The sequence below is a fragment of the Lagopus leucura genome, unplaced genomic scaffold, assembly GCF_019238085.1.
Source record: "Lagopus leucura isolate 7727_CA_CO unplaced genomic scaffold, USGS_WTPT01 Super-Scaffold_100014, whole genome shotgun sequence".
In the NCBI taxonomy this organism is placed as follows: Eukaryota; Metazoa; Chordata; class Aves; order Galliformes; family Phasianidae; genus Lagopus; species Lagopus leucura.
In genome coordinates, this window is record NW_024962268.1 from 11,184,186 (window position 1) to 11,201,505 (window position 17,320).

Consider the following 17,320-nt stretch of genomic DNA (forward strand, 5'->3'; position numbering starts at 1 on the left):
GTGTAAGCATCACAATTCATATGTCAGAGTAAAATTCATAAACCAGTACAGCACACTTGTGCTGCAAAAATGAAGTTGCTGTTTCTGACAAGCATGACTTTTAAGTGCTCAACACACAGCAGAAAAAAAGTTATTTTGCCACCACCTTTTGAATGAAAGACTCCTACTGTGCTCTACCAAAAACCTTGAGCTTTATGTGGTGAAACTGCTGGATCAGTATTGTTAATTAAATAAAGAGGCACATTCCCATATGCAGTCTCATACACAAATACACTGAAGGACACTCTATCTTTTAAAGTAAATTGGTTAGTTACCTAATTCATTCATATACAGCAAATTCTTCCAGAAATTTACCATCAAAAACAATTTAACATGGAGCGTTGCATGAAGTATTTGGGGATGACAAAAAAATCTTATAATAATACTAAACTAGATATGTGAAATAGGATTGAGAACACACTTTATTAATTCGCAAATACTATCAAGCTGGGAGGTGTCAATCAGCCTGAGGGCAGGAAGGCCCTACAGATAAGCCTGGATGGGCTGGTTTGAAGGGCTGATGGCAGTTGTATGAGGTTCAACAAGACCAAGTGCTGGGTCTTGCGCTTTGGTCACAGCAATCCCAGGTAATCTTATAGGCTTAGGACAGAGTGGCTGCAAGAGTGTATAGAGAGAAAAAGATCCTGGGGAGTGGGTTGGCAGTTGGTTGAACATGAGCTTTATGTTCCAACAGGGGAGATCATGTTGAGTACTAGGAAAAACTTACTCTCAGAACATGGTGAGGTATTGGAACAGATTGCACAGGGAGGTGGTGGAGTCACTGTCCTTAAAGATGTTCAAGAAAAGGGTAGATATGGTACTGAATGATGTGGTATAGTGGGGATGGTTGTGATAAGTTGATGGTTGGACCATATCAGGCAAGTCCAATCCATGGCGTGGCACAGCCTGTCCTGCAGCTGCCCCCCTGTCCTCTCTTCATCATGGCAGCAGCCCTTCCCTGCCAAGTGGCCCAATCTGGCCTCAGGTACACACCTTTTGCTCAGCAACAACCAAAAATTGGTGTGCGATTGGCACTGTCTGAACTGAAACAAAGGCATGGGCAGGGCACAGTGCAGTGCCAATGCATGTTATGCCAAATAGTGTTATGCAATTTTATACATTTGCTAAACACAGTCCAGTGAACAGTAAAAGACATGCAGACTTGCTTTCTGTTTTGATAAAGAAATTTGAGAATTTTCAAGATTCCTGAAAAAAAAAACCATCAATTCTGTATATGTTTGTGACTTAATTTTTGGTTGATGCAAACACATGGCCTGCAAATTTCAAATGGAATATATAGAGTTGCAATCATATTTCAACTCAAAAATCTGATCATGTCTCTTATCAGACTTTTCTAAGTCCTGACTTACCAGAGAAAAAATATCCCTTTCTTCACAATCACACCTTATTTATGTCATCATTTTTTGGCAGTGAATACATTTTCAAACAACTATTGTCAAGGTCAAAGGAAAGGAAGAATAAAATTTAATGAAAAGTCTCTGATGAACACCTTGAGAACTCACAAAGAATCACAGCCACTTCTGGCAAACAAACCTGATGTATTAGTTTCACAAGAACAGGGTTGAATATCCTTCCAGTTTTATGTGTTTGGTTTTTTTTAATGCTTTAATAATAATAATTTTAAAAAATGAAGCAAGTTTTATTACTTGTATACTTCAACTATATCATGTTTCATGTGTGGCCCAAGACAATTCCCCTTCACTCAGTGTAGCATAGGTAAGCCAAAAAGGTCTTAACAGTCTTAACGGTCTTTTCCAAACTTAATGATTCTTTATTTCAACAAACTTATTTATTCTTTGTTTCAACAATCTTGATGACTTTCAGTGCCAAATCAAGGTGATCTGGAACTGAGAAGCCAGATTTTGCTGTGGTCACCTCTGAAAGTGAACCGATACAGTGCAGAAACTGGTGACACAAATTACACCAAGGTAACCAACATGATAGATGTAAATGTGCAATATGCTTCAAATAATTCTGCTCCTTCTGTCATTTCTTGAAATACCTAGGAGGTGCAACATTCAGTAAGCTCTTCAGTAATGTCTGTCATTTATGAGAAGATATGAGGCAGGGCAAAAGAGGGCAGAGTGGCTATTGAAAAAGAGGAACAGCAGTCAAGGAGTACCATGTCCTATCTATGATAGATGAAAAGCTTGAGGGTTACCCTTTTCCTTTTTTTTTTTTTTTTTTTTTTTTTTTTTTTTTCCAGAATGAGAAAAGTCAAACATCTCTAGTGTTGATATTTGTAATTGAAGTCAAGACTATATTGAAGACAGCTAACACTGTCACCCACTTCAAAAAGAATGTAGCTGTGTGTTGTGAACAGACAGGAGTTACTAAAATTTCAGCAGCTCTGTAACATTTTTTGAAGAGGTATTTGTCCTCACAGGGCTCAAACCACACATGCTCCATGAACTACTATTGCTTTCAAAATCTGAAGCATCAGGGCTCCTTCTGCTAAATGCTATTAATTACAGTCTAGTTTTGTGCAAACTGAATGTAGTATTGCACTCCTTGCCACACAAAATGGATTTTAGCCTTTTTTTTTTTTTAATGGCATTGAAAATTAATCTTAAAAAAAAAATGGGTCTGATTTTCATAAAAATACTTCTATTTCCAGCAAACTCTAGATCATACATAGATCTTACATAGAAGGATGTTTGGTAAGCATTCCTCTGTGACTGGACAGGACATTGGTATTACAGGATTGTGACTCACTATGAAAGTAGTCTCTGATAATAGTTAAGTCATTACAAGTTTTGTAATGCACCTTATATCACTGAAAAGCAAACAAACTACAAAAGACGTATATTAGATTTAAAAATTTTTAATCAATAAAACATATGGAATAATTTTACAGGAAAAACAGAATGCTGTGCAGAATGCTGTGATTTCTTTCTTAAAAAAAAAAATCCATCTTAGTCATGCTCAGTGGTATAATTAATGAGCGTACATTCTGAATCTCTTACTTTGCTTTCTTTTTCTTCCTGGAATTTTATTGTTATCTATACAATAGTTAATCCAATGTATTAAAACAAAGAAACAATATGAAAGTCATTAGAAGAGCATGACCCTAACTCCAGCCTCTCTTTACTATGAGAAAAGTGCAAACCTTATTGGCTGCTATTGAAGGTGTTGAAAGCTCCCCTGACTCAAGCTCTGCAGAAGGAGGATATTGTGCTCAAAACAGCTCAGCAGCACAGGAGATGTACTGAAAGGCTCAGGTAAGGGCTCAGGATAGGTGGGTTGTGCCTGAGAGTGACAGGAACATAAGCAGAAGTGAAGGGGACTGCTCTAAAATAGATGTGTTTGACATGTCTCCATACAATAGACTGACAACCTATGCAACAGCCTCATTTTGAGGCAGGTGTGATTGCTTAAAGCTCTGTCTCCTTCTTCCAGCAAAGTGCAGTGCTATAGAAACATAGCTTGTCCATTCTTTCTAACATTAGCTAGTTCAGTGCTGACATTAGGAGTGGACATGGGCCAGATTCCTTTGATAGCTTAAGCTCTGGTTATACACCTAATTTATTATATTTTTTCATAGGCTGTTATTTGAATTAAAAAATGTTAGTAGTTGGAACCATAATACAAGCCTAATGTGTCTTTCTAAAGAAATAGAACAGATTACATGTATTACTGATTTTCCTTGACCAGACAAATCTCAGTGAGATGATTCTGATACTTGCAATATTGATTTCAGTAGGCTTTTTTGCTGCATAATGTGAAAAGCAGTAAAAATACTGCTTTTGCAGTGCTGCATGGAAAGATTCTGTGAATTAAAATAGTGATTTAATGTAGTAATCTATAATGTAGCCCATGCAAGAGAAATGTGATACAGTGCTATTCTCTTTACATACTTAAATTTTAAATAGATACTATAACTGAACATTTGATAGTAGGACAAAGGTGAAAACAGAGAATGTATCAGAACAAACAGAATAGCAGTGTGGTTACATGAAGCTTCCTACTGCTCTTAAAGAGCAAAGTGAGGCTAAAAAAATAGAACACTGATCTCAAACAAACTTGCGTTGATAAAATATGTATTTTTGTGCAAACTTCAGGGAAATAGACTGTCCTATTGGCTATTTTAAATCAGGCTGATGCTTTAAAATATGACATGAAAAGTCATCAGGAAAAGTTTAAAGTTTTTGTTAACAGATTACCATAACTAAAGAGTGAAACAAAAAGTGTGTTGCATAAAAGTGACGTGTGAATTGCATAACTTGGAGTGATTAATTTTATGAAGCTAGGAAAAATGAGTTAATGGTTAACAAACTGGGTGAATAACAATAAACACAAGTATTTCCTTTATTACCATAGACTTTATGTGTGTGCATAGACGAGTCACAGCTTCTTCATAATTTTTCCTTCACAAGACCATATTGGGATATAGCACTGTTATGCCTTTACAGGGATATTACAAGAAATAAAAAGTGGTGATTCTGAGGCATTCATATGCTGTGATGACAAGTGCTATATAATTCTTTCAAACAAACTGGAAAAACCTTAGTTTGTTAACAACTGAACTTTCAATTCAGACTGTACTGAAAACATCTTTGCAAATGCTAGTTTGGATTTTTTCCTTCCTTTGAGGACTGTTTAGCTTGCATGATGACTGAAATAGGGATCCTGCCCACAACTCTTCTGCCTTGCTTACAGCTTCCACACGGTACTCAGGACCAGGGCAGCACATCTTGTACCCATCCCCAGGGTCAGGCACACTATCAGGCATGCAGATGAGCCCGGTGAGCAAGCCCACCAAGGCTGTGGATCTCCCACACTGTGCACTGCAGCCCACGGTGCTCCTGCAGAGGGCTTGGCCCTCTGCTCTGAGTCATGCTACCATCAGCAGAACGTTGTTATGAAATCACCAACTTTCCCACAGGCAGACACAAACTTTTTCAAGCATAATCCTACTTGCTGAATTCACACAAATCTCAGCCTTTCCAATAACTACCCTCTAACTAAGGAACTAAATAGAAGACACTGAGGAGAGACAGCATTTTTAAATAGTGAAGCACCCTTCAGTGCATTGCTGGAGTTGCACTTGCCAGAATGTTCGACTTAATCTGTGGTCTTTTCTTAAAGAAAAAAGGTGTTTTTATAAAATATATTATAGCTTTTTAAAGCTATTACTATAAAGTCAGCGGAATCTATCTCAGAAGATAAGCCTTTTGAAAGCTGTGATGATTTTTTTTTTGTTCCAGTGAAATGTGTAGCAACAGATGAATTCCTTGACAAGGCAAAGGTATTTCTGCAAATGAGCACATCTTACAGAAGCACTCCTCAACATTTTCTGATCTACTGGGAATCAATACTAAATATTACCATGCTGAGGAAAAATTGCAGTTAGCTTACATGCCTCCATTTCCTTCTTAGCTTTCATGTGACTGCAGGTAATGTAGGAAGCTTTGAAGGACAACGTACAGATAGCCAAGAGCTGCAGGCAGAGATAACTGTGGAAGGAAAACAAGTGTGTGAAAGAAAAAGGGAGAAAGAAATTTCCTGCTAAGCTGAACACTCTAAATAGCTTGGGAGAAACCCTTTGCTATCTACATTTCAGTGTATTCTTACATAAACTTAAAAACTTTTAATCTTTGACACAAAATAATTTGTTAAGTGCTTATTAAGTATGCAAATGCATCACTTTAAACTCCTAAGTAAAAAAGATGAGGTGAGAGTTACACTACTAGAACAAGCTTACCAGTGCTAAGTTTCTTATCTGTGCTCTTTTGTTAATTATAAATTTGTACACTTTAAACTCATCGGATTAAATAGCTACACAACAAATTTACAGTGAAAGTTTACGAAGCACCCTCTTGGCTACTCCAAGATATACAGCAAGTCAAACTTTCAGGGTACCTCTAAACATTTTCTGCATAAATACGAATATATCAATCTGCAGACACAACTTTCCTTTGCTTATTTGAGTAAAGCGTGCAATTACTTGGGCTTGAATATTTTGTGCATACATTTCCAGGTCTGCCAAAAATCCCCTTCAAGTTCAAACAGTTACATAATTAATGGATATATCCCCAGTGATCCACTTGACAATAAAAATTTCTTGGAGTATCAGCTGGACCCAGTAAAACAAGTTGAAAGAAATTCAACGAATTTCAGTAATTATCATTCAGAGTTCTGCAGATGCTTCTGTCTTTTGAAATGTCATTACCTCAGTTGCCATGTAGTATTTGGTTCATTTTCAAAGTTTGAATGTTCTGTAGCTGACAGTCCATTAAAAAGAGAAAATTTTGAGTATGATATTTTCTCTTTGAAAATCAGAGTGATAAAAAACTGTGATTGCTACATACAGATGTCTTATTACATAATTTGGGATGAAAAGGGATTCCGCATATATATAGGCACACAGAAATATGATTAGGTATTTTCCATATTAAAAATGTTAGAATCTTTGAACTCAGTTACTCTCCAAGAATGAGTAACACTTGAAAGTACATCCTTGAGTATCACAAAGTGACATAAGGCCATTTTCTTCCTTTGATTCATTCAGATGTGTGTTTAATTTGATTGCTCCATGTTCTGATCTCTCTCTCTTTTTTTTTTAATGCACTGGAGTTTAGAAAACATTGTGAACACTGCATGTTTATCTAAGTTTTAAATTGTACAGTCACATTTTTGAGGCAGACCTGAGGAAAAAAATCTTTTTTTTTGTTTTGTGTTGTTTTTTTTCTTCATTTCTCCATTTTCTTCTTTAGTGGCCTCTTGAAAAATCCAGCCTGCAGAAGAGAAATGAAGTGAATAAAGAACTACTTAAAGCTAACAGCCCATATTGGTAGCATTTATATGCTAAGCTCTTACCACTATTTTCATACTTGCAGAACAGTAAATAGTCATTTAATTTTTTATAAGTGAAGTACAACATTGCTTTTCCTGGAACGGAAAAACTAAAGAGACGTGTCACAAAAGCAGACAAAAAGTGATTGCTGAATCATTGTTATGTGCACATGGTGTCAATGATAAAACGCTTAGTAATATCTAGAAGTCAGATAAACAAATCATTCTTAATGCTTTTCAAGATTTTTTCAACAGATTATGTATGTTATAAATTAAAAACCTACAGCCTTTAAACTCTAATATAGACAGAATATTTAGCTTGGAGAAGAGTGCCCACTTGTGGCAATAATTACACCACAGGCTTATCTTGCACAAAGAAAACCTTGCCACACATAGGCAGCACAAAAGCAAAATAACCTTACAGTTATTTTCATAATATACAGTTATTTTCATAATATACAGTTATGTATATATCAGTATGAGCTTCAATCATCAAGCATTGCAGGTTACACCTCAGAAAAATGCAATGTTACTGGTCATTCTGTCATTTCTCCAAGATCCATCCCAATTTACCTATTGGATAATTTTAGTGTCCAGGTTCCTATTATAAGGAGGATGGGAAACATAAGCATATATATATTTTATTTTCATGAAGATGTGTAGCTTACCTTCCACAAAGCAAATATGAGCAGTGCAAGAATCAAGAGTCCAGCGAAGATACTCAGAAGGATAACCCATAAGGGGACTGAACCTGGAGGGAGTTCTTTGGAAATCTTAATCATGGTCTGCAAAGTGTTCAGAACGTAAGCAATAAATAAATTGTCCGTTTAAAATATCATCAGAGCAGCATGACTTTTATCATATGCACTGAGTTTCCAAGGTACTACTTCAATCTAAGTACAAGAATTTGCAGGAAGGAATGGAGCAAAAAGCATTAATAATAGGAATAGTAAAGAAAATACAATGTATAAAGTAGAACCACTTATAAGTAACCCAAGAGGGCTTTGAAAATACTACCAATTCATTAAAAAGATCATTTTAATTATGCTTTTATCCACAGATACAGGAAGCATTTACGCTGCAACAGGCAGAAGTAATTCAGACACTTCCCAGGCACACAGGTTGGCTAATTCTGACATTTGGCTCAAATGTGAATTCACTTCTATTTTGAGTAGGATAGTACATTACAACAAATGGCAATCAATTTGCTAGTAATGAATGAGAACAAATGATCCAATAAAAGATATTCTATGTAAATCCCTGAATTGTCATGTTGTTACCTCCAATTTTTGATGGTCATTTCTCAAAATCAGTGATGAGTTTTCACTCCGAAGTAATGCTTTCACAACAAGGGTTAAGCTGTGAATACTTGCCTGGAAGAAGAAAGAAATGCCAATGGTTTACAGTAGGTATTTTGGAGTATAAATCTTTGCAGAAATGAGAAATTTGGAAGTGAAACTTAATGCTCAAGTTCTGGGAGAGATAATGAAAACTCAGATTCAAAAACTGATCAAAAATCCCTTACAGATTCAAAAAGTCTTTCCAGCTTAAAATTTACTCGAAAGTAATATGCTTCAATATATCCCTCCATACATCTGCTGAATTAGAATTTGTGGATAGGCTAGAAACTAGTTTAAAAAAAAAAAAAGTCAATGCAGAAAAAGTAAGAGTTTTCTTTCTAACATGTTTTGAATTTCCTTTTCAGTTCTAAATACTCTAAGGTAAATAAAACATGGAAATTAATTTGTAGAAATCTAAACATTTTTTAATACTTGAGAATATGCAGACAAGAAAATTAAAGATATAATTTCAATAAACAGTGCAAACACTGGTTTATTTTTTCCAAACTTAAAGATGGGATTTACTTACTTTTATGATGGTAGGTTTCCATACTCTCAAAGAAACATTCACTTGAGATAGGTCAGATGGGGCCAGGGCACAATCAATAGATGCACAGCTGAATGTATCACACTCCTGTTTAAAAGTCAGCAACATGAACTAATAGTAGTAGATTTTTCACATTATTAAAATAAAAAACGTGTAAACATACTATACCTATAGATCATTGTTTTGTTGTGATATTAATCCTCAAAGGGTATTAATTATTATTATTATTTTTTTTAATGTAAAAAACTACACCACAGTATGTAGAATGAGTTGAGATTCTTATGATACGGTAGAACAGCTCCCTATGCAATCCCTTAGCCTGTAGAAACCTCAGTTACTGCAGCTGTGCAGCAGAGTTCCCTGACAGAGGCATAGCCTGTAATTGTAAGCCATACTTTTCTGTCAGCACAGCTACAGCTTAAACATACACAATTGTGGGATATCTAAATTGAGATAGGAGAATTCAGGTGTCTTTACTTACCAGCTGGAAGTACAGCAGACATGTTTGATAATTTGGAAACATGCTAGCCTGGATTGTTACCACCCCTATGAAGGATATATGATAAGCATGGCAAAACACTCATCTCTTGGCATGGCTTCATTCGTAACAGAAACTGAGCTTGTGCCACTTGCATCTCTCTGCTGAGTAGGTAGTATGATGTCTTTCTGCTCAATATGGCAACATAACTATGTTCCTCTGTCTGAATGTGAGAAGCTAAACTTTTTCATATTGTTCCAGCAACTACATTTCTAACAGTTGTATTTGAAAATATTTTTAACTGATTATCTGAAAAGTTGCAAAGGAAATGAGAATTATCAATATTATTTGACAATTACAGTGGGAAAATGAAGGTGAGGTTTATTCATCTGTCCAAAGTGCTGCCATTATTTACACATTTGTTGAATTAAAAATCAAAAACCAAAACAAATAAAAAACATAAAAAAAAAAACAACCCAAGCCATAAATTCAGTTCTACATACAGTTTTGTAGCCAGAAATAATAAAAATATACAACTAGTCCTACATAAAGATACCTTTTAAGGATATTAAACAAAGTGATTTTTCAGAGGATGTAGTTTGACATAAGTTTTTATATACTAACTTCAGAAATGTTCAGCTCAATGTTAATAAATGTAAATCTAGGTTGAAAGCATACACCACAGGGAGGCTTACCATAATTGTATCCTTTGTAGGTTCTTTTATTTTTGGCAGCACAAATGATTTTCCAGAACCGATCTTTAGGTGATCTACAGGATAACTAGATTTGCAGATAGCATTCTGTTAGAAGAAATAAAAAAAAATATACTTATTGCTTGACTATCCAACCTGTTACCATTAGAAGGTCTTGGAAACAAGACAACATTAATAATATTTTATATTTAATAACATCAATATTTGCTAATTGTAATAGTGGTAAGCAAGTAAATGCAATAATAAAACCAGACATTGCAAGAGGGCAGAAAAGCAAATTCAAACAGCATGGATATTTAAATATCATTACATAAACAAACAAGCTTTTTATGAGATAATAACTTAAATTTTATCCAGTTGCTTAAACATCTGTAGAAGCAAACAACGTCCTCCTGGAAGATGACTGCCACATGATCCAGCAAGAGAGCAGGCTACTAAGAGAGCTAAATAGTTTTTGAATGGGAATCCAGAGCTTTCTGCCTTAGCAAAAGACTAGTAGATGAAGTGCAGGATTCAGGAGCCAGGGAGGATAAAAGGGTGCTGGATCACTGCTGACCCTACATGACTCCTGCAAGGGCACCTGACAAACCATTTGATATATTCAGTGCAGAGGAAGAGTGGAGAGCTTTTTCCTTTTGCTTCTTTTTTTTATTATTATTATTTAGTTTTACTTTACTTTTTCTTTAGATCCAGGATATTCACTTTCACATTACCATAGCGAAGAGATATTGCGAATTTCCTGTGGTCCATTTTGATTTGTGAATATATATGGAAGCTTAGGTGGGTTAAATGTGGTCATTGGTTAGGAATGACAATAATGGGGGAAGGAATTAAAGAACAATCATAATTTCTTTGTACACTAAACATAAAATATTCTGATTTTTTTTGTTTGTTTTAAAATGAACCTTGAAATTTCATTTCAACCATTTATTTTCTTTTTCAGTGGTGCGGCACATTACAACTAATTAAACCATGTGGGAAGAGGTGTGTTTCTGTGGAAAAGATGAATGACAGAAAAGGTTCATGTCACCACTTAGTGATATTTGTTGAGCTACTCAATTAGTAAAATAGATCCTAGTCTAACATCTAGAGTCATGGGACTTGCTGGAATTGTGATCTCATCCATCAGCTGTGGAGGAGTGAAATGGAAAAATGAGGACTGAAGACATGGCTTATTACTCCTACAATATGTCACAGTGCCCCAGATAAGGAAGAAGGCAGAAGATTGCCCGTGCCAGAGAACAGACATACAGGAATGCTAATTTCAGAATGAAGAATATTGAAGATGTCATGGACATTGAGCTCTAGATTTAAATGCAGGGCAAGAGTATTCACAAGAAGCACTGCTAAGAATGGAGACAATCAGAAGCTCAGTAGCCAGAACTAAGAAAGAAAGTTCTGCCCCTGGTATCCCAGTCTGAACTTCTCAGCACTTGGCAATATACCAAATCAACATTTTTATATTCCAATTATTGCTCAAAGCTGTTTTAAACTTGTTCATTTCCTTCTAATAATTCTTTTCTGTCTTCCTATGAAATATTCACATATTACTAAAACAAAAGCATCTAATCTTTTAGTCTAAAGAGATGTAGGCTATGAAGCAATATATAGCCCCAAATGTTTGCACTTTTTAACATGAAAAAAAAATGTTTTAAACTTAATAGTAAAAATAATGGTAAAAATACAAACTGCATTCTTACTTGGGAATGTGACAATGCTGTAATGTAGAGAAGAGTGTTTTTGGCCTTTGTTACATCAGGATACAAGATTTGCAGTGTGAGATTTGGCATTGGAAAATGTTCACCTTTTTCAATCTGTAAAAATGAAAAAGTATTTTGATTAATACCTTCTTATTTTATTGGTATTTGATTGTATTTTTTTACTTTTTCCCCCTTTAATAGTAAGCTGCTTGATGAGTTTTTATGAGACCACAAATGGTATGCTCTGCAGTCCACCAGCTCTTTTACATTTCAAAATCCTTGCTTTTGAAATGAGATGAATGATATCTAAAAAAGCACCCACAAAAACTCAGGGTTACTGGATTTTAACTTGAAGAATAAGAGAAATAATTGTGAAAAACACTGTAGGTGGCCTAAAAAACATAAAATATTTGCAACTGCTGCTTAGTGAAAGCAAGACCTTTTCCTTGGCTTGCGTTTTATAGACAAAGTTGATTCAGAGACTTTTATCCTGACTATGTGCAGAATTGTAGTTCAGCTTTGCATCTGACACTGGGAAACAAGGATGCTCTCATGATAGTGCTAGTTTCAGCACTACTGCAACTTGAGGCTGGGCTTCTACTCCTGTACGTACATTTTCCGAGAGATTTTGATTTGCAGTATGCATTCCATTAAGAAGACAATGTTCTTAGATCACAGCATTCACCTGTTCCCAGCTGGCTGGATTTTGGAAATATCTATTCTAAACTGTAATGGCCAAAGACTAAGTTTACTCGCGTGTGCAGTAGCTCTAAAATACACTTGAATTACTCCACAGCAAATTAACCATTCTGAAAACTTCTGATTCACCTTACTCCAAAGCAAGCAAGAAAACAAGTGTTAAATATTGTCAAAAGTGTCACGTACCCCGTAACTTGAAGTTATCACTTTAAATGACCCAAATTAAATGAGAAAAAAAAAATAGTTTTATTTTTCCTTACCCTATAATGCAAAGTAACTTCATCCCCTATCTGCTCTGTTGTGTTAATAGCAGTAGGAATGGTTTCATTTGCAGCAATTATAACATGGTGCTCTTTGAAAACACTGCAGGTTAAAAAACAAAAACACACAAACAGTAAGAACAGAAACTTCATAAAAACTCTAAGTGAGATCATCATATAGGTATTTTCATTATTTTGTTAATCCTCTGGGTCTAGTCTTGCAAATAAGAGTGTAATGCTGTTTCCACTGAAAACAACTCTTCCTTTTCTCAGTAGTGCTCTCCTGTTGTCATGTACATTTCAAATGCTGTGCACAGTAAAATCAATGCAGTGAACAAATATTGCCTGCACAATTCCTTATTGTGAGAGAGTATGGCCATGTGAAATGGGCAGTGTTCACACAAAAGAGAGAACAAAGCATTCTTTTAAATTTGTCTAGAGAAGGATGGACAATATTACAGTGATATGAACTTGTGTCTGTCCTTGTTTCCCTTCTTTTGTACCTGAAATGCCTTTGAATGAGTACAGTAAGAAGAAAAATAATCAAAAGTTGCAAACTGCAAATCAAATTTAAATTGATACAGAGGAGCTACAGCAAATGCAGTAGTCACTGTCACTTATCACTTCACACGCCTGCTCTTTTCAGTGAAGCTTGTGCTTCGTTTTCGTAAGACTGGAAATTGTCATTTGTAGATACTGAGCACAGCTCAAAAACAAAACAATGTTACAGTCTATTTGAACACCTGTCATTTACTATGCTAATAAACAGAAGCACAGTGAAGCATGAATACCTTACAAATATTAATCCTACTTCGTATTTTACAGGAATTGTAACTTGTCCTCTGTTGTCTCTCAAGGTCTCAGGTGGTTCTTCACTGTCACTAAAATAAAACATATGCCACTCATGTCAGACTGTGATACTCATCTGCACATGCAACAAGGATAGTGGGGGCAAGAGGTACAAAGAAACTGAAATACACACAGTTCTTGTTATGAAAACCTACCAACCAGTTCCAGTCAATTACTATCTTCTAAATAAAGCTCAGAAGACTATTTCCAGTGAAAAAAAAAAAAAAAAAAAGTAAGTCCTGAACAAGACCCAGCTCAGAAATGCATCTTTGTTGAAATTACAGACTGCTGTATTGCTGACTGGATGGAAACTGAACAAATAAGGACCATTATTTTCATACCATCTATGTATTTTGCAGGGAGAGCAAACACTGAGGGCATGTTCATCTCTGATTCATTCAGTTCTATCACAGAAAACATCCTCAATGTCCTTGCTCCTTGAGGGCGAGACATTTTTGATAAACTGCAATTTATGATAGCACATATGGTAAGTTTGTAAGAGAATAAACCTTTTCTGAAGGTAAAACCACCACTTTCTGACTCACTTCTGGCTCACAGGATCAACAACTTTTTATTTAGACTACTCAGTCTACTGCAGGACCAAGTACATCTTTAAAGCTTCCAGCTCTATAGGTTGTTCAGGTTGTTCAGGTTGAAAACAGTTAGTTGTAGAGCATTCTAAAAAAATCACAGTGTAAACAAGCAAAAATTGCAACTAACCTTGTAGCATATACATCAACAGTGGCATTTTCCAGGAGATATGATGCATTGAATTGGAATGATATTTTGAAGGAAATCTGTTTGGAGAAATATATTGCATGTATTTAAAGAAAAGAAAAAAAGAAAAAAGAAAAAAAAAGGAAAGAAAATCACATTAATGAAGTAAGTTTGGGCTGAAGAAAAATGAGTAAAATTATGCTACTTTTACCTGGGATCCTTATTCATACCTTAACCTTTTCTACGAAGGAATTTATTTTTTTGAATTTTCCTCCAACATAGAAATCTAGAAGTCATCACTTATTAAACAGTAGCCTCAAAATTTTCAGAGCCAAGAAACCTCAGCTAGTCTTATTTCATAGTGTATTAGAAAGACATAGTTATATAAACTTCAGGAGAGCAAACTTCTGTCTTCTTAAGGAATTAGTGGATGATGTCCACAGGGAAACTGTCCTTAGGGAGATAGAACAGAACTGGTAGTTTTTAAAGGAAACCTTAATAAAAGAGCTCTTCACCTCCCAGTATAAGAAAACAAGCAGAAGAGGCAGGAAACCAGCATGGCTGAACAAGGACCTGCTGGTCAGGCTGAAAGATAAGAAGGAAAATTACAGGTAGTGGAAACAGGGACAAGTGGCCTGGAAGGAATACAAAGATGCCTTTGGACACGCAGAGATGGGATTAGGAATGCGGAAGGCAAAAGAGAGTGCAGTTTCTCTGATAGATGAGGAGGGAGAACTGGCAACAACAGACATGGCAGTAACAGGGAGAGGCACTCAATGAGTTCTGGCAGGCAGCATTATTGCACTAGTCTTGTCCATGAACCCCTAGGTGGCAGTCAGGGGAGCACTACAAGTCTAAGATAGCCTCATAAGGCTCAGTGTGTACAACTGCACAAACTGGGTTGAAGCCAGTGGGACGAAATTCAACAAGACCAAGTGCTCGGTCCTGTACTTTGCCCCAACAACCCCAGACAACCCTACAGACTGGGGGCAGAATGGCTGGAAGACTGCATATGGGAAACAGACCTGGAGGCATGGGTCAATGCTTGCCTAGACAGGAGCCAGCAGTGTGCACAGGTGGCCAAGAAGCCCAATGGTGGTGGCTTGAATCAGAAACAATGTTGCAGCAGAAGCCAGGAATGGATCATCCCTCTGTACTCTGCACTGGTGAGGCTGCAACTGGTGTACTGTGTTCAGTTTTGGGCCCCTCACTAAAAAAAAGACATTGAAGCCCTGGAGCATGTTCAGAGAAGGGTAATGAAGCTGGTGAGGGCTCTGGAGCACAAGTCTTGTGAGGAATGGCTGAGGCAACTGGGATTGTTCAGTCTGGAGGAGGCTCAGGGGTGAACTCGTCGTTCTCTACAGCCACCTGAAGGGAGGTTGTGGAGAGGTGGGGGCTGGCCTTTTCTCCCATGTGACTATGACTAGAGGGAATGGCCTCAAGTTGCACTAGGGGAGATTCAGCTTGGATGTTAAGAAATACTTCTCTGAGAGAGTGGTTGTTTGCTGGAATGGGCTGCCCAGGGAAATGGTGGAGTCACTGACCCTGGAGCCGTTCAAGGAATGTTTAGATGTTGTACTGAGGGATGTTGTTCAGTGGGAAATGTTGATGATTGGTGGACAGTTGAACTGAATGATTTTAGGTGTCTTTTGCAATCTTGGTGATTCTATGATTCTGAGTATGTGCAGCTGGTAATGTGAATCCTGGGGTCATGAAAGAAATGGCTGATGAGGCTACAAAGCCATTCTTCATCGTATCAGAAAGGTCATAGCTGTAAGGCGAAATCCTCCCTGATGACTGGAAAATGGAAAACATTACTCTCATTTTTAAGACAGGAAGAAAGGAAGACCCAAGAAACTACAGTCTGGTGATCCTTCTCTCTGTACCTGGGAAGATCATGGAGCAGATTCTCCTGGAAGACATGTTAAGGCACATGAGAGATAAGGAGGTATATTTGAGACAGCCAGCATGGCTTCAGCGAGGGCAGACTATGCCTGACCAATGTGGTGACCTTCTGTGATGGAGAGATGACATGAGTGGAAAAAGGAACAGCAACTGCTGTTTTCTACTTGGACTTGTGGAAGACCTTTGACATGGACTCACACCACACCTTCAAATTGGAGAAATACGGATTTAAGGGGTGGACTATCAGGTAGATAAAGAGTTGACTGGATGGCTGTAGCCAGAGGGCAGTGGTCAACAGCTCTGTATCCAGGTGGAGGCTGGTAATGAGCGGTGTCTCCCAAGCGTACATCTTAGAATCAGTGCTCTTCAATATTGTCATTATAGATCCTACATAGGCAGTGGAATTGAGTGTAACTTCAGCAGGTTTGCAGACAACACCAAGATAAGTGGTGGAGCTGACACAACAGAAGGAAGGGATTGCAATCCAAAAGGACCTGAACAAGCTTGAAAGTGGGTGCATGTAAACAGAATAAGATCCACCAAGGCCGAGTGTAAGGTGTTGGACTTGGATATAGGGGTAATCCCAGATATGAGCAGACTGTGAGAATAATTCATTGAGAACACCCCTGCAGAGAAAGACTTAGGGGACATGGTGGATGAAAAGCTGGATGTAAGCCAGCTTACAGTGCTTGCAGCCTGGAAGGCCAACAGTATACTGGCCTGCATCAGAAGAGAGGTGGCCAGTAGGGAGAGGGAGGCCTTTGTTCCCCCCTGTTCTGCCCTTATGAGACCTCATCTGGAGTACAGTGCCTAGGCTGGCATCACCAGCACAAGAAGGATGTAGAGCTATCGGAGCAGGTCCAGCAGAGGGCTGTGAAGGTGATCAGAGGTCTGGACCACCTCACCATTGAAGAAAGGTTGAGGGAGCTGGGATTGTTTAGTTGTTTAGTTTGGAAAAGAGAAGGCTCTGGGGAAACCTCATTGTAGCTTTCCAATACTTGAAAAGAGCTTATACGCAGCAGCGGGAGGCCTACTTTTTACATGGTCTGATAGTGATAGGACCAGGGAAAATGGTTTTAAACTAAAAGAGGTAAAACTAGGTTATATATTAGGAAGAAATTCTTCATAATGAGTGTGGTGAGGCAATGGAACAGGTTGCCCAGAAAAGCTGTGGGTGCCCCATTCCTGCAGGTGCTTGGGGCCAGGTTGGATGGGGCCCTGGGCAGTCTTAGCTGGTGGGGGGCAGCTCTACTTAGA

General features: G+C 37.3%; 1 protein-coding gene across 1 annotated transcript in view; it reads right to left on the reverse strand.

Annotated features, from left to right (window-relative positions):
• Positions 1-2,868: 2,868 nt before the first annotated feature.
• The window catches only part of ITGA1 (integrin subunit alpha 1), a 48,389-nt gene continuing 33,937 nt past the window's right edge, over positions 2,869-17,320 (reverse strand). The window contains exons 21-29 of the mRNA XM_042875261.1: positions 14,162-14,238; positions 13,384-13,473; positions 12,593-12,695; positions 11,634-11,747; positions 9,916-10,020; positions 8,725-8,829; positions 8,136-8,228; positions 7,524-7,640; positions 2,869-6,797 (exon numbers count right to left, since the gene is read on the reverse strand). Coding sequence (XP_042731195.1) covers positions 6,753-6,797; positions 7,524-7,640; positions 8,136-8,228; positions 8,725-8,829; positions 9,916-10,020; positions 11,634-11,747; positions 12,593-12,695; positions 13,384-13,473; positions 14,162-14,238 — 849 coding nt within the window. The 3' untranslated portion in view covers positions 2,869-6,752. The remainder of the gene's footprint in view (positions 6,798-7,523; positions 7,641-8,135; positions 8,229-8,724; positions 8,830-9,915; positions 10,021-11,633; positions 11,748-12,592; positions 12,696-13,383; positions 13,474-14,161; positions 14,239-17,320) is intronic.